Here is a 24,301-nt window from a genome sequence, read left to right as displayed (position 1 = left end):
ATTAGAGCAGCAAGGCAAGCATATTATTTAGATTATTAGTGTATTGGTAACACTATAGGTAAGGTACTTTGCTTGCCAATCAACCATGCTTCCATGCTTAATGCACCCTGTAGCTTGCCCACTTGGAAAGCTCAAAGTTCTTGTGCTTCTGCTGGATATAGCCATCAGATTCAATGTCGACCGTTTCTTGATAAACCTCATGGTTCCCATTCTTATGACGTTCAACTCGCTCATATTCGACCACTTCAACCTTGTCTCTGCAGTTTCCATTCCTACCATCTTCAACAACTTCCTCATATTCTATCACCTCAACCTTGTCTTCAAAATGTGGTTGGTGGTTGTGATGACGTTGGTGGTGAGGTCCATGATTTTCTTCATAGGTGACATTGTTATTGAGAGGCTTGTACAAAGGGTAGTGAGAGACATTCTGAGGAGTGGCTTCCCAACTATGAGTCTGCCTGGGAGTATACATTGTTCTACTGGCTTTAATTTGTTCACAGATATAGTTAATGGGGCATTGGAAGCAACAATTTATAGGCATAGATTTTTCTCTTTATTCTTACATGATAAGGTGCATCTAATTCTCCATTCATCTTCTGTCAAATCACATTTTTGGGTAAAGGAATACAATGCCTAAAAGGGAGCTCCTGGCCAAATTGGATTCTTTGAAGGTAACATGAGCGATACATAATAGGTATCGGCCATGGAATTTACAATCTAGATAAGTGAATATGAAGCTTTTGTAAGTGCTTCCACAGCAAAGATGCAAATTAAGACAACCAAAGGTGAACAAACAGAGTAAAGGTAGCCAACTAAAGTTCGTATCATGAGACAAGACAGAAGCCGCCTAAAGATGCCATCTTTACTTCTTTATTTCGATCCGAGGATAAAGAATAAAAAATCACCAAAAACATATGTTATTTTTTTTTTTCCTGTCTTTTGAGTACATAACCATATGGAAATAAGCTTCTTTCATTGAATCACTCACCCTTGGTTATTCGTTTGATTTGATGCCTAAGGAATCAATTGCTTTACAGGCAATTTAGCATGAGTTAACAAGCCTAAATACATTAAGGAATTATTTTTTTCCTTTCTGTAATCACTTTTTTAGGAGGAAAAAAGTGTCTATGTTTTGTCAAGGTTTTCAACACAATCTCATATATTCTTTTTTTCTACTTGTTATGTTTAATTTTTTTTTTTAAACTAAAATTCAATTTATTCCCTTAACTTTTACTTCAAATTTTAAATTAATCTTTAAGATTAAATTTTTTTGTTAATTTTGTCACACTATAAAAATGACTCAATTTGATCATTCTATTCAAATTTGTTAGCAAATGAGGTTCAAACAGTCTATATTTAATTAAAAGTTTAACCAAAAACATTGAAGAGACGTGCCATTTAATAATTCTTATGGTTAATGAGTATTATTAGAATAAAAAAAATTAAGCAATTTTATTAATTAATAAATTTGGACGAAATAATCATATTAAGAAGATTAAAGAACTGCATCTCATTCTTTCGGGGCCCTATGTCTCGTAAAAGAGTCCATACTTCTACTATATGTACCGAACGCCTGCCTCAATGCTCGCTAACGTACTGGTCACAATGCTAGGTTCCTAGAAATGAGAAATGAAGATTTTTAGCCCCAACAACAAAGAAATGGACATTTTCGGGGACTAGCCCGCTTCCCATNTCTAATTTTTGAGTTTTTTTTTTTTTTTTTTTTTCAAACTCACAACTCAGGAAATGCTTTCTACACTAACTGTCTTTCCCGCCAAACCCATAACTGCCATAACCACCGTTGAAAACCCAAAAACCTTAATTCTACAACAATGCAAAACCAGCAAAGACCTCAACCAAATCCATGCCCATCTCATCAAAACCCGACTCATCCACAACCGGGCCATCACCGAAAACCTTCTCGAATCCGCTGCTATACTTCTCCCCAATACCATGGACTATGCTCTCTCCATTTTTGATGATATTGGTCAACCCGATTCGTCGGCTTACAATGTCATGATAAGGGGTCTAACATATAAGCAATCCCCTCATGATGCTATATTTTTGTTCAAGAAAATGCTTGAGACTTCAGTGGAACCCGATGAATTCACTTTTCCTTGTGTGTTAAAGGCTTGCTCTAGACTTAGAGCATTGAGTGAAGGTGAACAGGTTCATGCCCACATTTTGAAATGTGGGTTTGGATCAGTTGAGTTTGTTGAGAATACTTTGATTCATATGTATGCCAATTGTGGTAGTGTTGAGGTCGCTCGCCGGGTGTTTGATGGAATGTCAGAAAGAGGGGTTGTTGCTTGGAATTCAATGTTTTCAGGTTACATGAAGAGCGGGTGTTGGGAAGAGGTTGTGAAGTTATTTCATAGGATGAGGGAATTGAATGTTGGGTTCGATGAGGTTACGATGATTAGTGTTTTGACGTCGTGTGGGAGGTCGGCTGATTTGGAATTGGGGGAGTGGATTAATGGGTATATAGAGGCAAATGGAATTAAGAAGAGTCTTGCTTTGATGACTTCTCTTGTTGATATGTATGCCAAATGTGGTGAAGTAGATACTGCACGAAGATTGTTTGACCAGATGGATCAGAGGGATGTTGTGGCATGGAGTGCCATGATTTCTGGTTATTGCCAAGCAAATAGATGTAGAGAGGCTCTTGATCTTTTTAATGAGATCCAAAAGAACAATGTGGATCCCAATGAGGTCACCATGGTCAGTGTGCTTAATGCTTGTGCTGTCCTTGGAGCTTTAGAAACTGGCAAATGGGTTCATTTTTACATAAAGAAGAGGAATCTGAAGCTCACTGTTACCCTTGGAACTGCACTGATTGATTTCTATGCGAAATGTGGATCTGTAGAAAGTTCTATTGAAATATTTAGTAAAATGGCTTCAAAAAATGTCTTCACTTGGACAGCACTTATTCAAGGTCTTGCTAGTAATGGACAGGGTAAAAGGGCTCTTGAGTACTTCTATTTGATGCGGGAGAAGAATATTGAACCAAATGATGTCACTTTCATTGGCGCTCTTGCTACATGCAGTCATGTAGGTCTGGTTGATGAGGGTCGAAGTCTTTTTGTCAGCATGAGTAAAGATTTTGGTATTGAACCAAGAATTGAGCACTATGGTTGTATGGTAGATGTTCTTGGTCGAGCAGGGTTGATTGAAGAGGCATATCAATTTATAAAGAACATGCCCGTCCAACCAAATGCTGTTGTTTGGAGAACATTGTTGGCTTCATGTAAGGCTCATAAAAATGTTAAAATTGGGGAAGAATCATTTAGATGCATAACAATATTGGAGCCTGCGCATAGTGGGGATTACATACTTCTATCAAATATTTATGCATCAGTTGGTAGATGTGAGGATGCATTGAAGGTGAGGCATCAGATGAGGGAAGAGAGGATTAAAAAGACACCAGGCTGTAGCTTGATTGAGTTAGATGGAGTAGTTCATGAATTTTTCTCGGAAGATGATGGACATGCTCACTTAAAGGAGATATATGGTGGAGTTGAAGACATGATGAAACAGATCAAGTCAGCAGGCTATGTGCCCAACCCAACAGATGCAAGACTGGATGCTGAGGAAGATGATAAAGAAGCTTCAGTCTCTCACCATAGTGAGAAGTTGGCCATTGCATTTGGTCTCATAAGAACCCCACCTGGAACCACAATCAGAATATCAAAGAATCTTAGAGTGTGTACAGACTGCCACAATGCTACAAAGATAATCTCAAAGGTATATAATAGAGAAATTGTTGTCAGGGATCGTAATCGCTTCCATCATTTCAAAGAGGGATTATGTTCTTGCAATGACTATTGGTAAACCCTAAAATCTACATACATTGCAAGACTATTGAAGGCCTGTTCCTCTGTTATAGAACAAAAGAGGACATAGAATTCTTCAATGCTATGATAGCTGGCCTTGAGTTGGGGACTTTGTGCACCAAAAAGCTATGTGATCTTGTTCCAAACCCAACAATTTTCGGATGTCTCAATAAAAGAAGGGGGGGGGGTGGGGGGGGGGGGGGGGGATGGGGAAGAGAAGACTTTCCTTTTTTGCTAAAAATAATGCTGATTTCTCAGTTTATTGCAATAGAAGACTTTTTCTATTATCCTTGATTCTTTTGTGTTTTGGTCAACTTACTTTAGTTTCTATAATAGAAATTTTTTGGATAGTCAGAACTTTGTACCACCGAAAGGAAAGTGATTTTGTCCCCATTAGAAGGCTTTCATATTTCTTGATCAAAAAGAGACGGTGGGGGTGGTGGGGAAGAGAAAGACTCACCCTTTTGAATGTTTAGAATATAAAATGCCAATAGATTTCTGAATCTTATATTAATGTTTTTATTTTTATGATATTGATTGCATCAATGCTGAACATAAAAGAACTTGGGGGAGCAATCAAATAAGTGATGTTTATGAAACTCATAAACAACCACAACAACAAACAAATAAAACTGTTCACATTGACTGTTATGCTTGATTTCGCTCTTAAGAGTTTTGGCAATGGTTAGAAATGTACATTTCAGAAATTTTTCTATCTCACGAAAGTTTCCAACAGAGTAGCAGAAAGAAAATGTGAGTTCATGTCTTGTTTGACAGCTGTTTTCCCCGAGTAAAACTCACCTTTTTGAACCATGAAGCACAATGTGCTGCAATTGATAGCCTTTTAAAAACTCATTAGGTGGCCAAAATCGTCTTTTTGAGAAGCAGATCATGTGAAGCTTTTTGCAAAATCATCTTTTTAGTTTTAACCCAAAATCACTGTGATGAGGCTGTCGATTACTAGGATTATTATTTATGGTTCGTGCTGAACAATGAACAAAGAATTAAAACATGCAAAAAGATCACAATGCATGCAAAAAGTGTTTTGTTCTTCTTTCTTATATGGTCATCTTAGAATGCCAGCATCACTTGTGAGTTGTGCATGCCTTAATCCTTATATATAAGCAAACTTGCAACTTTTAGCCGAAGGGCCAAAAGTTATAATCCTTCTTTTAAGTTTTAGCCTTTTTCTTAGAACTTATTTAACTTATTTTCTTACTTAATTTTTAAAACCTTACTTTTACAGGTGCAACTATCATTTTACGAAGTACCAACTTTCGGAAAATAAACAAGTATCAGTAAATAAGCCAATCCAGGTGTATTGGTATAACCAGGTTTGAAGAAGCTTTTACAGGTTGATGTCTGAGTCCAAACCAAATACAAGTTTGGAACTTCAGAGAGAGGGAAGTAGGTTTCTGAATGAACTATCATTACCTTCTAATCAATCTTGTGCTCAAAAAAATTTATATCACATTCAAAGACATTGGTTGCACTTCTACTTGAGGCCTTTATTAGCAACATGCCAAGCACCCCGTTGATACTACAACCATAAGAATCCTCATTCTATTAATAATTATCACGAAAGCATTTTCTGGTTTTTGGAATGAACGCAATGCATTGGGATGACTTTATATATACGGAAATAAACATCATAAAATAAGGAAATAGTATCTATACACTGGTTGGGTTGGGGGCCATCGGTTTGGGTTGATTCTTGATGTTGAGAACATATAACCCCTACTCCATTTTCCAAACTATTAGTTACTAAAGAGTAGAAACATGTGTACTTGAAGCTACAATCCTAGTGTGGTCGCTGAAATCAAAAGCAACATCAGAAAACAAGGTGAGACTAGAACTGAACTTCAATTTATTGTAAACTGATCAATTTAAACATATACCATGTTATCAAATGTATTTGTGAGACTAGAACCTATTATCTACTAAGCTTCCCTTGAGCCATTTTGGCAGTAAGGAACATTTATTCAGGGGTTAATAACACTGGTTGAAGCAGAAGAAGAAACCTTTCGGCTTGTCCTCCATATTTGCTCTGGGTGTATCACCTGTGTCATCACGTACTGCCATCAAAGAACTTGTACCAGGAGACTCAGGCGGCAACACCACATTCTCAGACATGAAAATTCGAGAAGGAATTGAGGATTCTGGAGGAGAAATAGTGTACAGATAGTTAAGTAGCATTTTGATTATTTGGCTGAAATTGGGCCGAGCATTTGCGTCCTCCTGCCAGCATGAAGTTAGAATGGTAGCTAATTCCTCTGGGAGGTTATCAGCGCTAGGCCTCACATTCTGAAATGGCAAAGTACCCTCTTAAGGTTATCAGTTTGATTTAGCAGTACCAAAAGGCTTCAGATAACAACTATGCAATAATATATGTAACAATATAACGAGATAATATATAAACAGGGAATGTATATTTTACTTTAAAAGCAGCCGCATATGCTGCCTGAAGATTGGACATTCCCTCGAAAGGCAATTTGTTGTGTAAGAGCTCCCACAACACAATTGCAAAGCTATAGGCATCCACTTTATGGTTGTAATGCTTTTTTTCTCCCTGCCTTAATGTAACGGTACTGTACAGCTGCCACCAATAAAATGTATTTAAGTAATACTTATATAGCAATTTATAAAATGAGAAACAGGAGAACCAAACTATGCTAAATTTCTTAATGAACTACCTCTGGCGCCATCCAACGATAAGTCCCTGTTTCAGCAGTCATCATCTCTGTTAATGACTCCTCTCTCGCTAAACCAAAATCTGCTAGTTTAACTGTTTTGTGGTCTGCAGTCAGAAGTAAATTTTCTGCACCACAATCAAAATAAAAATTCCATCTTCAATCAGGAATATATTGTTTCAGAAGTCGTATTTTCAGGTGAACAAGCATAAACACATATATCTTGAAAATATAAGAATAGTGTTTCAGCATTCTCCCACCAATACGTCAACTCATAACGATAGATCAATCATATTAAAAAAAATCTTATGAATAGACAATAGCCACTCACCTACAATACAGAACATAAAGGAAAACAACTGCACGAATGCACTAATTTGAGCAACTGTGTGCAACAATGGAACTCATTGGTATGTGAGGCTTGTCAAAAACACATGATCTAGGCTGCTTACTACGGTGATTTAGTGTTGCTGAGTATGCTGCATATTTGTGTTAAGTAAATCATGTTGAAGGCAAGGTCTCAAGTAGACAAGAACACTTGTTTCTGTTCTATATCTGTCCGGTTGATAACTTGTCACATTATACTGGCTCATATAACATAGTTGTGTCAAAAAATTAGTCAAATAAAAATAAAAAGAATTATATCATTAAAAAGGAGTCTGTGAATCAACTTAGATTCATTTAATCCAACACACACTGAAAAAGCATCTGTGCTTAACATGAGGATGAAATAGTTACTGTTCTTATCATGTTCCCTTAGTTACATGTAAAATTAGACAAAAGGCTAAGAAAGCTCTCTCCCTAACTGAAATCCTCTAAAATGAAGTCATTAGCACTTTAGCAGTAGACAAAGGTACAGCTTTCGGTGAAAAAAGCATGCAACAGCACATATATTATCCTAATTTACAAAATTTGTATTTATTCATAATCAATATGCATCAGTATGTTGGCACTTTTTATTCAACTTTTTAAAAGTCCACCAGATATTAACTTATTCCATTACTTACTTTTTCGTTAAGTGTAATATTTTTGACATGGGGCCAATGACTCTAATAGTAATTCAACCATTCAAAGGTTGTGCCCTATTGTTGTGATTAACATTAACTACAATCCTAATCCCCCCTCTCAGGTCTCAAATTAGTACGTAATCTTGTCAATCAATCTCCACTATAAATTCATGTAGACCCTTCTAAATGATGAGTTTTGTTGAGGGTCCACCATGGGGAGTGTGGTTAAGTTCAAGAATTAGACAAATCCGAATGCTTGGTAAATGATTAATTGAGATTTTAGAGCCGACTTATCCCCTAACCTGAAAGGAGCCTCAATAAAAAAGTAGGGTCAATGAGATATTTTGATTTTAATGTTTGTGGAATCTACCTACTGTATGAAACCGACAAATTTGTTAGGACCATAATACCGTAGTTCCTTGGTACTATAGTACCTTTCCTACTAGCAAACATATGATTTTTTTTCTTTTTTTGAAGGTGGGGGGAGGTTGGGGTTGGTTGTTTGTGTGATAAGCAAATGATAGGTTCCTAGATTCACCGAAGGGGTAATAATCTAGGGGCACGTCATCCCCAGTCTCACAAGGGATTTCCTGTTCAGAGTGAATTCAATCCACTTGAAGAAAACCTTTTTTTTTTCTTTTGAGAGATTGGCATCGCTTGTCAATCCAATCCATCTTCCCTGGTGAACCCAACACACTCTTCATACAATTTAAACCTCCCCCAAACAGAAAAGAGATCTAAATTCAAGGCATTAACTAACTATTGCACAAAAATGTCAGCTTCTTAAAGGGACATATTGAATGGTGACATCAATTATAACTTGGCAACTTAGACAACTACCTACTCTTTAGTATTAGAGATTTATGTGTTGACATGAATATTCCAACCGAAGGCTAATTTATTGAGTTAAAAAACTTGAATGGTGGTGAATTCAGGCCAAAAGTCAAATTGCTAAGAAAGTTGGTTGATATTTAATAGTGATAGGCAAGGACAAGATGATATTGATTACTTAAGAGCTAAACTAGGAAATTCCACTTCCATCAATTAATGTAAGTAATAAATAAAATAATCTATAAACATGAGTACTAATCACCTCACATGCAAATTCGTGGTAAGACTGTCTACCTATCATCTCTCCAGACCCCGCAAAAGTGGAAGTGTGTGCATTGGGTACAACCTTTGTTTATAGACATGAGTACAATAAAAGATCAATATGTGTAACTTATTTATGAAAGTTTGAATGTGCAATCCTGTAAAAGAAATTGAAATTAAGTGGGGTTTTTCTTGATAAGGGAAGATTCCAAACTAAGATTTCTAGACGTTTAGCGGGTTCATGCATATAAGATACCTTTAATCAATCCAGATCTGATCTTAACTTAATGAGGCCTGTTTTATAAAGTTACATAAAAAAGAATAAAGCATTGGAAAGAAAAGATTACCAGGTTTCAAATCACGGTGTATGATTCCATGAGAGTGCAAGCATTCCATAGCACGAGCAATATCAAGTGCAAACCCGACAGCAACACGTGTGTCCAAGCATCTGGGCCGCATGTTCAGCAAGTATTTTCGCAATGTCCCTCCCAATAAAAGCTCGGTAACTATTACCATTACAGGCTCCTTGCAAGCACCAATATACTGTACACACAAGGTTCCATAATATTTTTTGTCAGTTGCTGACACACAATAATACAATATATATTTTTTTGTTAGTGCAATAATACAATATTATAAGAGCCTTGAAGTCAAATACAACCTTCACTAAGTTTTTATGCTGAACTCTAGACAACATTGCAACTTCTCTTGCAAACCGTGCTTCTTTCTTGGCAATCTCCTCTGGAGTTTCTCCTTTATGAACAATTTTAATAGCAACAGTCTGGTTTTTGTATCTGAAGAGAACCCAAAAACCAAAAACTAAAGTGAGATACTTCAGCAGAAACAGACAACAAATAGCAATTTACTAAAAGAAACTCGTCTCCAATGCAATGCAAGCATAACCATTCCCATCACAATTCGGCTTTCCATATACACAGACAGATACATGACCTGGACAATGCAGAATCTATATAGGAATAGCTTAACAAATACACTGGATAGACGGTAGATTGACCATTTCCCAAAGAGACACACACAACAATAACAAAGATGGGATTCCTGACCCTTGACAATGACAAAGCAAGTATTTTGCAAATCCCAAAAATAATTCTTTAAACCAAGAACAAAATTCCCACACAACCAGAAGCCAAAGTAAAGAAATTTTCACTTCAGCAAGGCAAGTAGCTAAATATCAAGAATCAAATTTAAGAAAATCTTTAAACTTACTTTCCCTCATATACTTTGGCATGAGCTCCCTCTCCAATTCTAGGCCCGACAAACAAATGCTTGGGATCAATCAGCCATTTTGCATCCAATCTGAACTCATCAGTCGAGTAGAACCTATTCTCAGATTCCATCTTTCTAAAAAAGCAAAGAACTTAACATCTATACCCACCACCAATGAACACTCTAGCTCCCATTAACTACTTTATAGTAAAAGATCTCATATACATCAGAACCCAAAAAGTGAAGCGTTGAAAAGCACATTAGCACTACAGAGAGTGAATGGATAAGCTGACACAAAAGTAACTAAAACAAGACATGCTCTGTGATGTTTGCTGCTATTGCTGTTCATAACCACATCTCAAGAATTCAGGCCCAAAGATCAAAACTCAGCAGCTTGATGCCTTTCATGTCCTTGTGGAGGCAAAAGCATAGAACCCCACATGTGCAACATTTAGAGAAAACACAGAGAGAGACAGTGTTTGTGCGTGCGTGTGTGTGTGTGTGTAAGTGTGTGCATGAGAGTGGCACAAACACTAAAACAAAGCTCAAAACCCAATGAGATTTGTTGAAAAATTCATGGGGAAAAGAGAGGATTCCCCAGAGAGGGAACAGAGGAAGATAACCAATCAAAGAGTCATCAGGAAGTGAAAAATCATTGAAATTCAAGGACCCATTGTAGAGCTTAATTAAATGGAGTAATGGGTTTTTTCAGGTTTATTTAACTCTTGATCTACAGACAAAATCATGGAAAAGATTGAGTCATTGTTCAATTAAAGAGTAAGAGAGAGAGAGAGAGAGAGAGAGAGAGATTTGTGAATATTGTAATGAAGACTGTGGGAGCCATAAATTAATCAAAAGCACATGGAAACTGATCTTGTCAACATGGGCCATAGGGACAGACAACCCACTCAATAACAAATGCCTGCATTAAGCTCTTATATCTCACCTTTTAACTACTTCTATTGCACTTCACTTCAATAAAAGCTAGACCTAGGAGTAATTGCTCCTAATGAGAGTCATGTGGTGGAATTCTTTTTACATCTTAAATGTTTTTTAATTATGAAATTCATGTTAAATGACATATAGTTTCATTTATACCGCCCAGTCACATGATGGTAACATTTTTTTTATTTATTGAATAACCATGTTAATATTTTTGACCAAGTTATTCAACCAAAGGTAGCCAATACCATGCTGGTACTAGCTATACCATTGGTGTGTACTATATTAGCATTTAAATTGATATTGATATTCCTCTAAAACAATAGGTTAATGTACTTATGTTAATATTTGAGCTTATAAATATGTATTTATGTTTGTAGCGATAATTTTTAAATTGTACACCAGTATTGACTAATACCAAAACATACCATTCCTTTGACCAAACCAAAACAACTCTCAGTACAAAATTGACTCCCTTGATTCTGCTCCCTATCCATGAGACACCCCGAAAATCTCATAGATCGCTAATAGTGGATTGAATTGGGACCTCTGAGACTAAGGGTGTTTACAGTGCAATTTTGAGCCATATTTAGCACTATATCGCGCGGTGCAATTTTTCCAAAACCCTTACCATACTGCACTTTAATAGATCAGTCACTGTGCGGTGCGATTTAGTCAGTTTTCATATATATTGCAAATATATACTAAATATATTTAATATATGCTAAATATCTATTAAATATATGTTAAACATTTATAAAACCTATATTAAATATAAAATATATACTTATATATTAATAGGTGAGGTACAATTTTAATATATAATATATTTAATCAGTCTAAAACACACACATATGTATGGGTGCAATGCGATACAGTTATGTACAATTTTCAATTACTCTATTTTGCAGGTGATTTTGGTCAGTTTAGGTGTAGTCATGCTATCCAAGCAGTTTTTTGAACACCTTTATCCAAGACCAATGAGTCCACCATCATGTACCATATGCATGAACTTAATGCTACAAACATTAAATAATTTGACAATATTTTTCACAGCAACAAAATTGACAAGTTTTTATTGGCTTTCATTTGAACCTATTATAAACATTACTTTATTAGCTATCATTAATAATTTGTTACTTCAACTTATGTGAATCAAGAAACACTAAGAAAATTTGGGTGCCTCACAGTTGGTTCTTCATCAACTTTAAACACTTGATTAGGTAAGTTATCCATTATATTTATTAGGCAAGTGATTTTAAGATTATGAAACACACATGATCATATCCCCTTAAAAAAAAACTACTACGTTCGCAAAAAATTATATGCCGTAAGTTGTTATTGGTTATTGTGGGGATAAAAGCCAAAATTTATATATTGGACCTTGGGCCTTATTTAAAGATATAGGTATGTCTGAGGAGGAGCAAATGATTGGGAAAGGCCCCGAGCTAGAGAACCATGCAAGGAAGTGATGAAAGAATATAGTTCGAGGAGTATATCCTTCTCGGATATGAAGAATACTAGTCAAGCAGATACCTAGGGGGCTTGGGCAATCTTTCAGGGAATTCCAACGATAAGAATGAACCTCATACACGTATAAAGATGATAAGAACAGAGAAATATCTAAGGGAAAAGCTGCTATCACCGCATTAAATGTATTGCAGCAACTTTTTTAGCCGTATTTATGTGGGGAAGACCTTGAACAGTGCAGCCTCAGCTACCACCACTCATGGAGAACTAAAGAAGATACCTAGTGGGACAGATACTCAAGTGGATGCTTAGATGAAGAACAAGTGTACGATGAAGATGGACAAAAAGAAAACTATATAAATGTAATGGACCTCTCATGAGAGGGAGAGGGAAGAAAAGAGAGAGGAAGAGGGAAGGAAAGTTTACTGTAGCTCTAAGAACTATATAAACGAAAGTTTGTCTCCTCGGACAACAATTCATTGAAGTTTCAAGTTTGTTCTTGCAATTATTTTCCGGTTAAACCCTTGTTAAACGTTGTTTACTTCACTATCAGCCCAGCTCTTTCACCCACTCTCTACAAATTCATTGTATTGGGCTTGTTGGGCTTATATTCTATACCTCTAGGGTTTGGGCCAGAAATATAAACCCTACAATTGGCGCCGTCTATGGGAAGAGCTTAAGCGAGAGTGGAAACAACAGTTGACGATGGCTGAACCAGGGCAACAACCAGCAGAGTCCACGGCATCCCAACACGTTGATCCTTTTATCCACTTGGAGCAAAGACATGATCGTGAAGGTAGTGTACATATTACGCATACTGACCGAAGCCAACCACAAGGTGGAAGTTACGTGTCTCATGTAGAAAATAACAAAAACATGCAACTAGAGATTGACCAATTAAAAAAGGGAGTTGTGCCATGCAAGGAGGAGGCGAACTTCTTCATACTCTAATGATAATTCTGACGATGAACAAGATGTCACTTATAAACGAAAATCTCGAACGCCAGTTAGTGAATCCTTTTCCTATGAAGAAGAACATTATTGTAAATGGCAACCTCGAAGTCCATCACGTGGAGGTGTAGGGAACGATGCTATGAGCAAGGCCTTGAACTAAATCTCCAAATCGCCTTTCACATGTAGGATTGAAGAGGCGAGACTTCCTCATCGTTTTCATCAGCTGACGTTCACTATCTACAATGGTCAAACAGACCATGTAGAGCATGTGAGCCACTTTAACCAGAGGATGGTAGTCCATTCCAAGGATGAAACCTTGATGTGCAAGGTTTTCCCCTCCATTCTGGGACCAGTTGCGATGAGATGGTTTGACAGCCTGAAGGTAGATTCCATTAGTTCCTTCAGAGAACTCACTCAAGCATTTGGTTCCCGTTTTGTTACCCGCCGGAGAGTTGCTCGGCCCTTAACTTCATTGTTATCCTTGAGCATGCAAGAGGGTGAGACTTTGAAAACTTACTCAGATAGGTACTGGGAGATGTTCAATGAAATGGAAAGGGATTTTGATGAAGTGGCCCTTATTACATTTAAGCTCGGTCTCCCCTCCGACCACAGTTTAAGAAAGTCTCTGATTGAAAAACCTGTCACCAGTGTGCGTCAACTGATAGACAAGATTGATAAGTATAAGAAAGTTGAAGAAGATCAGCAGCAAGGCAAGGGGAAGGATGAGGTTATCCCCCAAGAAAGGAGGGATTTCAGGCCAAATAGATACAATAATAATAAGCTGCGTAGGGATTTTGCTGGGCAATCAGGATCAGCGAATCTTCAAGCAGTCAACGCTATATTCAAATAGCCAGTACATCAAGTTTTGGAAAAGATTAAGAATGAACCGTTCTTCAAGTGGTCGAATAAGATGGTGGGAAACCCTGAAAGGCATAACCATAATCTCTATTGCCACTACCATCAGGACCATAGACATACCACAGAGGACTGTAGGAGCCTGTGGGATCATTTAGACCAACTTATCCGTGAGGGGAAATTAAAACAACTCTTGCATCTCTCCAATGGCCGAGGTGGTCAGATGAATCCGGAGCCCCGAAGGGATGATGTTTCAAGGCCTCCTTTAGGAACTATCAATGTCATATTCGCCACACCAGGGAGAATAGGATCCTGGCCATCTAGGGTAATGTCGGTAGCCCGGTTACCCACAGGAGACTTTAATCCCGATCTAAAGAGGGCTAAAGTGAGTACTCCACCGGTTTTAGGGTTCTCAGACGAAGACAAGATTGGAACCATCCAACCCCATGATGACACTTTGGTAATTACCCTTAGGATTGGAGGGTATGATGTGAAGAGGGTAATGGTGGACAAGGGTAATGCAACAGAGATAATGTACCCTGATCTCTATAAGGGGCTGAACTTAAAACCTGATGATTTAACTCCATATAGTTCCCACCTGGTGAGTTTCAAAAGAAGAGTTGTTATCCCAAAAGGCCAAATACGATTACCCGTGCAGACTGGTGCAGAGGTCATAGAGGTAGATTTCATTGTTATGGACTCGTATTTGCCGTATACTGCAATTGTGGCGAGACCTTGGCTTCATATGCTAGGGGTTGTTTCCTCTATCCTGCATCAAAAGGTTAAGTATCCCTCTGAAGGTCAGGTTAATGAAATTTAGGGAGATCAATCTATGGCGAGACAATGCTTAGTGGCAGCCATTCTACATAAACCCGAAGCTGAGTCCTCGGCTCATGCTGAAGAGGATTTATAGCAATTAAAACCTCTGGCATCGCCCATCACTGATTTAGCTGAGGTGGCAAGGTATGAAGAGTTGATAAAAATTGCTATCGGAGATGATTCGGAGAAGTTTTTTCAAGTCGGATCTCAGTTACCTCTTCAGGAGAAGGAAGAGCTAGTGGAGTTTCTCAACAGAAACATTGATGTATTTTCCTGGAATGCTTACAATGCCCCGGGGGTGGATCCAGAATTCATATGTCACCATCTGAAGGTCAACCCATTGATCACCCTTAAGAAACAGCCTTCTCGGCGCCCATTCAAGGAGCATGCTGATGCAGTACGAGAGGAGGTAGCAAAGCTCAAACAAGTTGGAGCTATCAAAGAAGTTTTTTTTATCCTGAGTGGCTAGAAAATACTATGGTGGTAAAAAAGAAAAGTGAGAAATGGCGAGTATGCGTGGATTTTACTGACTTAAATAAAGCTTGCCCTAAAGATCTATTCCCTATGCCTAAAATAAATCAGTTAGTAGATGCAACTGTCGGCCATCCTCGAATGAGTTTTCTGGATGCTTTCCAAGGTTATCACCAAATACCATTAGCCCTGGATGATCAAGAGAAGACTGCCTTTGTCACCCCTATTGGAAATTACCACTACAAAGTAATGCCATTTGATTTGAAAAATGCGGGATCCACTTATCAAAGGATGTTGACGAGGATGTTTGAGCCACAGCTGGGTAAAAGTATTGAGATTTACATAGATGACATGGTGGTGAAGAGTAAGATTGTTTCTGAGCATGTCAGAGATCTTGGAAACATTTTCGAAGTTCTCAGAAAATACAAATTGTGTTTAAATGCATCCAAATGTTCGTTTGGTATAGGATCAGGCAAATTCTTGGGTTACATGGTAACACATAGAGGAATTGAGGTCAACCCAGATTAGATAAAGGCCATCAACAATTTACAGCATCCTCGGAATCCTAAAGAGGTCCAGAAGTTGACTGGAATGGCTGTTGCTCTGAATCGATTTATCTCTTGATCGGCAGATAGGTGTAGGCCTTTCTTCTTGCTGATCAATAAATGGAAGAGGTTTAAGTGAACTGAAGAATGTGCTTTAGCTTTCCAGCAACTTAAAGACTATTTAGCTCGACCACCAATCATGTCCAGTCCTGAGCCAGATGAAGTCTTGTTTGCTTACATTTCTGTGGCTCCTTATGCTGTGAGTTTAATGTTGATACGAGTGGACTGAGGTGTGCAGAGGCCAGCTTATTATGTGAGTACGTTGTTGCATAAGGCTGAGATCCGTTATCTACCATTGGAGAAAGCCATCCTAGGAGTAGTGCTTGGTACACAGAAGTTGCCTCATTATTTCCAAGCACACACAGTTGTTGTTCTTACTTAATTTTCGCTTAAAACCGTACTCAGAAGCGCAGATTACATGGAGAGAATAGCTAAATGGGGTACTATCCTAGGGGCTTTTGACATCAAGTATATGCCTTGCACCTCCACAAAGGGACAGGTCCTCGCAGATCTAGTAGCCGAGTTCACTGAGCCTTCGTTAAAAGAATTAACACCAACACAGAACATGGATGAAAAATCAGTTGGTGTAATTTCTCAAAAAAACCCCTCATTTTGAGAGGTATATGTAGACGATGTAGCAAACCAAAAAGGATCTGGAGTGAGATTAGTTCTAATATCCCCAGAAAAAATCATTACTGAAAAGTCACTTAGACTAGGCTTCACGGCTACAAATAATGAGACAGAATATGAAGCTCTACTGATGAGAATGGCAATGGTCCAGAAAATGGGAGGAAAGTCAGTGGAAATGTTCTTGGATTCGAGGCTAGTCGTCGGTCAAGTACAAGGGAAGTTTGAGGCAAAAGACGAAAGAATGCAGGGGTACTTGAGTCGAATTAAATGTCTCCAGTCACAATTCGAATATTTTAATTTGCTACATATCCCCAGAAATGGTAATGCACATGCTGATTCTCTGGTCACGCTTGCATCTTCCTCGGCACAGAATCTGCCTCGGGTTATCCTCGTTGAAGACTTGCACGAACCAATGGAGATAAGGAAAGAGGTAGTTAGAGTTTATCAAATCAGAGTTGAGCTAAGTTGGATGGACCCTATTATTCAATTCCTGAAGGAGGATACTTTGCCAAAAGCAAGGTCAGAAGCGGACAAAATTCGAAGGAAGGCTACTAGATTCTGGCTATCTGAGGACTAAAAGTTGTACAAACACTCCTATTCAGGGCCGTATTTGTTATGCATACATCCTGAAATAGCTGAATTGCTCCTTGAAGAATTACATGAAGGAATCTGTGGAAGCCATACTGGAGGAAGATCCTTGGCACATAGAGCTATCACTTAAGGCTATTGGTGGCCAAATATGCAAAAAGAAGCTCATGAATATGTTAAAAAGTGTAATCAGTGTCAAAGGTTTGCACCAAACATTCATCAACCAGGTGGAATCCTTAATCTATTATCTAGCCCATGGCCATTTGCTCAATGGGGCTTAGATATTGTGGGTCAATTCCCTAAAGCAGCAGGAAACAAGAAGTATCTTCTGGTCGGCATAGATTATTTCATCAAATGGGTTGAAGCTGTACATCTAGCTAATATCAGAGACGTAGACGCAAAGAAGTTTGTTTGGAAGAATATTGTTACTCGGTTTGGAATTCCTCATACTCTCATCTCTGACAACGACCTTCAGTTTGATAGCAAAGCGTTCAGAAATTACTGCTGCGAATTGGAAATCACGAATAGATATTCTACCCCTGCTTACCCCTAGAGGAATGGGTAGGCAGAAGCTGTTAACAAGGTCATAGTAAATGGACTGAAGAAGAGGCTAGATGACGCGAAGGGTAAATGAGTGGAAGAATTGCCACACGTACTCTGGACATACAAGACTACACCTCGTAGGTCTACTGGGGAGACCCCATTTTTAATGACTTATGGGGCTGAAGCTGTTATCTCTTTGGAGACTGGATTCCCAACGTTGAGAACTAGTTCATTCAGTCCGAGTAGCAATAATGAACTGCTAGAGAGAAGTTTGGACTTGATTGAGGAAATGAGGGAAAATGTAATGATTCAATTAGCATATTACCAACAAAAACTCAGACAGGGTTATGATGCCAACGTAAAGCTAAGGCCTTTAACACCTGGTGATCTAGTACTCAAGAAAGTTGTAGGCACTGCAAAAAATTCAGCTTAGGGAAAATTAGGACCTAATTGGGAAGGGCCATATCGTATTACCTCATGGGCTAGCATTGGAGCATACTTTTTGGAAGATTTAGATGGTCATGTAGTACCACGCCCCTAGAATATAAACAACCTTAAAAGGTATTATTAATCGAGTTTTTTCTTTGATCAAAATATTTATTTATTGCATAAAGATTTCATGGAAAGTGTTTAAACTTAAACTTAATCATGCCTGAAGTCCTCGGACCAGATAATGTGGGTTAGTTAACACTCCCTTACAATCCTCATAAGTGTGTAAACTTAAACCTAATCATGCATGAAGTCCTCGGACTAGATGATGTAGGTTAGTTAACACTCCCTTACAATTCTCATAAGTGTTTAAACTTAAATCCAGTCATGCCTGAAGTCCTCGGACCAGATGATGTGGGTTAGTTAACACTCCCTTACAATTCTTATTTGTGTTTGTATTTAACACTCCCTTACAATCTTCATAAGTGTTTAAACTTAAACCTAATCATGCTTGAAGTCTTCGGACCAAATGATGTGGGTTAGTTAACACTCCCTTACAATTCTTGTTTGTATTCAAACTTAAATTCAGTTATGCGCAAAGCCCTCAGAGATACTTAAATAGACTCTAACTTATGATAAGCCTCTTCAGCCATATATTTAGTGCAGTATCAATGCTCATTAATATTCGTTGTAAATGTTATACAAAAACCAGTTCAAATAAAGCATTTACTTATTTAAGTACCAGAAAATATATAAGACCTTCATACCATTCATTATTTCTTATATTCATTAACAATTTTTATACGATCCGTTTTTTCCAGTATTTATATAAGCTGCATCACTAGTAGAATATTGTTGTTAAATCTGCTCTAGCTACAGTAGTTATCGGTCAACTTCATTAACAATAATTCTCATAATATGTGCAATGAAGATATAGAACATAAAAGGAAAACAATTTCATTGATTAAAAGAAAGTACCTTGCAATTCCTTACATGAAAAAAAACTACAATTAAAAAAAAAATATTAATTATTAATACAAGTATGAAATAAAATTCCTGAACATTTAAGCCTTCATCTGGGGGACCGAAGAGTCAGCAGTCTTGCTGGACTGGGCAGCAACAGCATATGGGGCTTGGTCCTTAAGTTCAGGAGGAGTTTTATTCTTCCCTAAGTTTTTATCCTTATCTGGAAGATCCTCAACCTGCTTGCCTTAACCACCAGGCTGACCAGACTCTTTAGGAGCTTCAAGATGGGCAGGGGAGATTTGGCCGACCAGGGGCTGCTCCATGACTTCTTGGAGTTGTTTGGGGGGAGAGGAGTCAGAACCTGGGAGTTCGCGAATTTCAGAATCGTAGTAGATACTCGCAGATTACCTCAAATCAGATTCTGCAGAGACTCCAGTAGCATCAAGGGTTTAGCCCAGGCTATATCACAATAATCTCTGCAGATTGTGGAGAACTCCTCAGTGAGTCTGACTTGGGTCTCTTCCACCCTAAGCTTGTATGTAACCTGCTTTTCAGCTCAACTGCCTCCTTGGCCAACTGGGCATTTTTCTTGGCCAATTGGGTAGTCTCCTTGGCTTTCTGAAGCTTAACTCGAAGACCTTTTACCAATTCTCTCTCTGTTTCCAGATTAATCTTGGTCATGTGCAATTGTTTGCGTTGGTCTTCGGCCTGCTTCTTAGCATTTTCAAGGCCTGCATCAAGACTGTTTCTCTGCTTAGTCATATCTTTTAGCTACTCAGACAGCTTACCATAGTCCTCCATAAGACTCCCCATTTTCTTTTCAGCCTTGAACCGGGAGTAGGCCTCTGCCTGAGCCTCAGTGCGAGCTTTTTTGTTCCACTCCTCGGCCACATAAACTTGTTGTGTAATCTGCATAACAGAATGAAAAATTGTAATATAAAGCAAAGAAGAAAGACGAATAGAAATGATCAGCACCTTGATTGAAGAAGTGAATTAATTCACTTACCATAGCTAAATTCCTCTTAAGGGATAAGAAGAGTTCATGTTGGTTGAAGTGCCTGTAAGCCTCCATATCCTTTGGAAGGAGAAGTGGCTGCTCCAGGGCTTCAGCAATGAGACCTGCCTTCCCCCCATGATAATTTTTGACAAAGGTGTCCCAAGGGAAATGAGCACTATCCAACTCCAGCTTAGGACACCAGGTGCGTTGTCCTCGTCGCACCTCAGCAACGAGGAGGTCATCTCGGCTTTCAGTAGACGAAGCTCTTCTACTTCGTTGGTCCTTAACCACTCTTTGTTGCTTAGTTCCTTTTGGGGGTACCACCTCCCCTTCTTCGGTATCTGTAATAGGCCTTTTCTTCTTCAGATATGGTAATGGCTTTAAACCAAGATCGGAAGGGGCCTGAGGAGGTGGTGGAGGAAGATTAACAACTGGTTGAGACGGACCAGTCTCTTTAGTCTCAGGCGCTTTTTTCCTAGCCTTCATTAAGTCCCTTAGGCTTGCCATGTCTTCTTCTTCTTCCGAAGAACCGTCTGGAATGACAGTTATTAAAACGGGGGTGCGGACACTGGATTGTCTGTCAGTATCTTCTTCGGTGTCTGAAACTGGAATCACTTGAAATTTTCCTGGTTCTTCTTCTTCAAATTGGAACTGATCAATTTGTTCCTCAAGTGAAGAGGTCGAAGAAGCAACTTTTTCCCTTTCTGCAGTCGCTTCCAAAGGAACCTGTTGAACTGGCTGAATGAGTTGTGGCACACCCTATGGATTCGGATGTGGTACGGGAGCAAGATCGAAAGGCGCTAGAAAATTGGGTCGAGAGACGTTTATTCGGTTTATCTGATAGTCTCCATGCCTAATAGCGTTGCCGACCGATTGAAATGTGTCCAAGTGCGGCTTGAAACCGAGGATAAGATGGATAGCGCGGAGTTGCCCGTCTTCACTTACAAAAATTTCTGATCTTAGTAAGTAATTGAGCACAGTGACATTTGTTAGACTAAGCCGAGGAGCAACGTGTGCTTTATCTATTAACACCACAACAGAATTAAGCATAGTCAGAAACTTGAAAATATCGATACAAAGAAAAGAAAAATTGTTAAAAGACGAGGACCCTAAATCTATTGTTAGAAAACCTAAGTCTAGGATATCCCACCTAGCTCTCCTGGTTGGGTTGGGCAATAAAGACCGTCATGCCACGTGCCCGAGACAATCAGATAGTCGACTTTCATCCCTTTATTAGACTTAGAAAGGCAGGAGATGAGCCTAACAATGTCGGATTGCGATTTAAGGTAAAATCCTGCCCCCTTTTGTTTGTGACACTCGTACATATGTACTACGTCAAGCCAGGTGAGCTCCAAGCCTAGGTGATGATTCAAATCATCAACTGCTCTTAGGATCCTAAAGACGTTCGGCGCACACTGATCGGAACTAAGCCTATGGTTTCAGAGATAGTCTCTTGTAATGGGACCCATAGGGATAGTCATCCCCCTTTCTAGGAAAGCAATGATGGGGATTATAACTTCCCCTACTCTTCGGTTTGTTAGTAGTCTTTCTGGGGGACAATATCTCAAACCTACGCCTTAAGGTATGTGATATGTTTCCCTAAATTTCTCTATCTGGGCAGGGCTATCCACCATATACTTAAATCTAACCATCTCAGTTAAGTAAAAAGAAGAAACACTAAATGCGGTAACTGGGAAGTGAATATTCGAAAGCCGAGGAAGCTGGCCGAATTTGAAGAAATGGGAACTTACACGAACTAGATTGGAGAATGATCTTTAAATCCGTAGAGGAAGAAATGAGATTAATGATTTGGAAAATTTTGTGGATTTGAATGCTCGAGTTCGCTAGAGAATCTAAGAATATGTGAAGTAAAGGAAAAATAATTTCCTTTGAGGCTTTATATAGGGGTCAGAAAATGAGTGGGAATTATCTCGCCCAAATTCTGAGGAAAAACATCATCCATTGGATTGATGGTTCACCGTTGGATGTAAAAGACAGAACGCCGCCTGGAGAAATTAATAGCGCTTCGTAAATATCAAAACGACCGCAGTAATGATGAAGCGCCTAAATCTATGCTCTCACACGTGTAAACTCAGGTATTTTTACATTTTTAGCTTTTATTTCTGTGGCAGATCAAAATCCTATTTTTTTTTCCTCGGATGCGAGGGAAAAATTAAAATTTTGAGGGGCTATTGTAGGGATAAAAGCTCAAATTTATATATTGGGCCTTGGACCCTATTTGAAGATATGGGTACGTCCGAGGAGGAGCAAATGATTAGGAAAGGCCTCGAGCTGGAGAACTATGTAAGGAAGTGATGAAAGAATATAGTCCGAGGAGTATATCCTTCTCGGATATGAAGAATATTGGTCAAGCAAATACCTGGGGGGCTTGGGCAATCTTCCAGGGAATTCCAACGATAAGAATGAACCTCACACACATATAAAGATGATAAGAACAGAGAAATATCTAAGGGAAAAACTGCTACTACCGCATTAAATGTATTGCAGCAACTTTTCTAGCCGCATTTATGTGGAGAAGACGCTGAACAGTGCATCCTCAGTTACCACCACTCATGGAGAACTAAAGAAGATACCCGATAGGACAGATACTCAAGTGAATGCTTAGATGAAGAACAAGTGTACGATGAAGATGGACAAAAAGAAAACTATATAAATGTAATGGACCTCTCATGAGAGGGGGAGGGAAGAAAAGAAAGAGGAAGAGAGAAGGAATGTTTACTGTAACTCTAAGAACTATATAAACGAAAGTTTTTCTCCTCGGACAACAATTTATTGAAGTTTCAAGTTTATTCTTGCAATTATTTTCCGGTTGAACCCTTGTTAGACGCTGTTTACTTCACTATCAGCCCAGCTCTTTGACTCACTCTCTACAAATTCATTGTATTGGGCTTGTTGGACTTATATTCCATACCTCTGGGATTTGGGCCACAAATATAGACCCTACAGTTATAAATTGAATTGACAATCTAAATTACTTTTTTGCCCATCTGTAACAACCAATAATAACCTGACACTTAAAATTTATTGTGAAAGTGTTGTAAAAATGTCGTGGACATAGTATTTCCCTTAAAAAAAAAAAAAAAAAGCATCCCAATGATGATAACAAGTTTCTACTACCAGACCTCCATAGTGCATTTATGCCTATGTTGACTGTTGAGATCCAAGACCCCACGCTTAATAAATTTATTGTATTTTATGCATCATCAATAAACATCACTGACAATAGGCAATGTATTGCTTATTTGATTTATATTTGTTCTGGTTAATCTAGGGCACACAATACATTCTAAAAACAGTTCGTATCCGTCTCTCATATCGAAACATGTCTTTCGTTCTATCTAAAGTTTCTCTAGAGTTGTATTGTCATATAATTGGAGAACACTTACAAATTTTATTAAATTAAAATATAAAATAACCTTCTAGTATTTTATTCTTCAAAGTTCTTTCTTTAGAATGGATAAGATAAGTTTGGTGCGATGGTCACTTCACAGGTATAAGTGCCTGTAGAATGTAAAGAACAAATGCTGGGATTCAAGTCTCTAGAAGAGAGCTTCACACACATATACACTTAGATTAAGTTAGAGTAAAATTCTATTTTGTATTAAAAAAAGAATAGATGAGATAAGAATAGTAAAAGAAGTGTACTATATACAAATGATAAATCCATGGAACCCTTAGCCCCCAAATAAAAAATCATACTTCTCACAAAAATAAATAATAATAATCGTCACCATAGGAGGGATATTGCATGTAACTATGACAATATATAAATTTGCGGCCTTAAATCCAAAAATACCTAATAATTTTTCAAAATGAACTTTAAATTTCACAGTTATGTCACCTTACTTATATGTAAAACTTAATAGACCTTCAGAGTTGTAAATTTTTAAATTAAACCACAAAATGATGTAAATTGCTTTAACAGAATTTCTAAAAGAACATGGATCTCTCTAAATAACTCACCTGCGGCTGAAACCTTTTAACCCCGTGGTCTTTGGTTTACTATTCAGAGCGCTTTGAAAGCCACTAGTCCTTATTAATTATTTGTTTGGTAAAAGTAGGGTAATGCCAAGGCAGGGGCAAAGAATATCCACATCAAGTAGAATAATTGAAAACACAAAACACAATAGCTAAATTATAAGGAGCTAAAGTGACCAACACA

The 24,301-nt window shown here is 38.2% G+C and overlaps 5 protein-coding genes across 5 annotated transcripts; 3 read left to right on the top strand and 2 right to left on the bottom strand.

The window, feature by feature from the left end:
• Window positions 1-1,723: 1,723 nt before the first annotated feature.
• On the top strand, window positions 1,724-5,534 carry LOC112012276 (pentatricopeptide repeat-containing protein At1g08070, chloroplastic). The gene is made up of 2 exons (XM_065773922.1): window positions 1,724-3,744; window positions 5,080-5,534. The coding sequence occupies exons 1-2, from the start codon at window positions 1,747-1,749 to the stop codon at window positions 5,119-5,121; spliced, it is 2,040 nt and encodes a 679-aa protein (XP_065629994.1). The 5' UTR covers window positions 1,724-1,746; the 3' UTR covers window positions 5,122-5,534.
• Window positions 5,535-5,677: 143 nt separating this feature from the next.
• On the bottom strand, window positions 5,678-10,726 carry LOC136067717 (serine/threonine-protein kinase STY13-like). Its single transcript, XM_065773923.1, has 6 exons — window positions 9,850-10,726; window positions 9,284-9,416; window positions 8,970-9,165; window positions 6,527-6,651; window positions 6,271-6,429; window positions 5,678-6,137 (listed from the first exon to the last, which is right to left on the bottom strand). Exons 1-6 carry the CDS (start codon window positions 9,978-9,980, stop codon window positions 5,823-5,825), a joined length of 1,059 nt encoding a protein of 352 aa, XP_065629995.1. The 5' UTR covers window positions 9,981-10,726; the 3' UTR covers window positions 5,678-5,822.
• Window positions 10,727-13,504: 2,778 nt separating this feature from the next.
• LOC112028673 (uncharacterized) lies at window positions 13,505-14,065 on the top strand. Its single transcript, XM_024061359.2, has one exon. It carries the CDS (start codon window positions 13,505-13,507, stop codon window positions 14,063-14,065), a length of 561 nt encoding a protein of 186 aa, XP_023917127.2.
• Window positions 14,066-14,125: 60 nt separating this feature from the next.
• On the top strand, window positions 14,126-15,888 carry LOC136067725 (uncharacterized). The gene is made up of 3 exons (XM_065773949.1): window positions 14,126-14,870; window positions 15,021-15,316; window positions 15,472-15,888. Exons 1-3 carry the CDS (start codon window positions 14,126-14,128, stop codon window positions 15,886-15,888), a joined length of 1,458 nt encoding a protein of 485 aa, XP_065630021.1.
• A 3,250-nt stretch (window positions 15,889-19,138) lies between these two features.
• Window positions 19,139-21,246, bottom strand: LOC136067737 (uncharacterized). The gene is made up of 2 exons (XM_065773964.1): window positions 20,128-21,246; window positions 19,139-20,030 (listed from the first exon to the last, which is right to left on the bottom strand). The coding sequence occupies exons 1-2, from the start codon at window positions 20,623-20,625 to the stop codon at window positions 19,893-19,895; spliced, it is 636 nt and encodes a 211-aa protein (XP_065630036.1). The 5' UTR covers window positions 20,626-21,246; the 3' UTR covers window positions 19,139-19,892.
• Between the last annotated feature and the right edge of the window lie 3,055 nt (window positions 21,247-24,301).

The sequence above is a fragment of the Quercus suber genome, unplaced genomic scaffold, assembly GCF_002906115.3.
Source record: "Quercus suber isolate HL8 unplaced genomic scaffold, Cork oak 2.0 scaffold_83, whole genome shotgun sequence".
Lineage (NCBI taxonomy): Eukaryota > Viridiplantae > Streptophyta > Magnoliopsida > Fagales > Fagaceae > Quercus > Quercus suber.
The sequence above is the reverse complement of the archived record's forward strand: the minus strand, read 5'-3'. Positions and strand labels throughout refer to the sequence as shown.

Bases quoted from the DNA above. Each gene is read 5' to 3' on its own strand.
- LOC112012276 (XM_065773922.1), top strand. From the start codon at position 1,747: ATGCTTTCTACACTAACTGTCTTTCCCGCCAAACCCATAACTGCCATA. The intron at 3,745-5,079 runs GTATATAATAGA...TTACTTTTACAG, and splicing joins CTACAAAGATAATCTCAAAG to GTGCAACTATCATTTTACGA.
- LOC136067717 (XM_065773923.1), bottom strand. From the start codon at position 9,980: ATGGAATCTGAGAATAGGTTCTACTCGACTGATGAGTTCAGATTGGAT. The intron at 9,417-9,849 runs GTAAGTTTAAAG...GGTTCTCTTCAG, and splicing joins GCCAAAGTATATGAGGGAAA to ATACAAAAACCAGACTGTTG. The intron at 9,166-9,283 runs GTTGTATTTGAC...TTGTGTGTACAG, and splicing joins AGCATAAAAACTTAGTGAAG to TATATTGGTGCTTGCAAGGA.
- LOC112028673 (XM_024061359.2), top strand. From the start codon at position 13,505: ATGGTAGTCCATTCCAAGGATGAAACCTTGATGTGCAAGGTTTTCCCC.
- LOC136067725 (XM_065773949.1), top strand. From the start codon at position 14,126: ATGGTGGGAAACCCTGAAAGGCATAACCATAATCTCTATTGCCACTAC. The intron at 14,871-15,020 runs GTCAGGTTAATG...TCACTGATTTAG, and splicing joins GGTTAAGTATCCCTCTGAAG to CTGAGGTGGCAAGGTATGAA. The intron at 15,317-15,471 runs GTTGGAGCTATC...AAAATAAATCAG, and splicing joins AGGTAGCAAAGCTCAAACAA to TTAGTAGATGCAACTGTCGG.
- LOC136067737 (XM_065773964.1), bottom strand. From the start codon at position 20,625: ATGGCAAGCCTAAGGGACTTAATGAAGGCTAGGAAAAAAGCGCCTGAG. The intron at 20,031-20,127 runs GTAAGTGAATTA...TCTGTTATGCAG, and splicing joins TTAAGAGGAATTTAGCTATG to ATTACACAACAAGTTTATGT.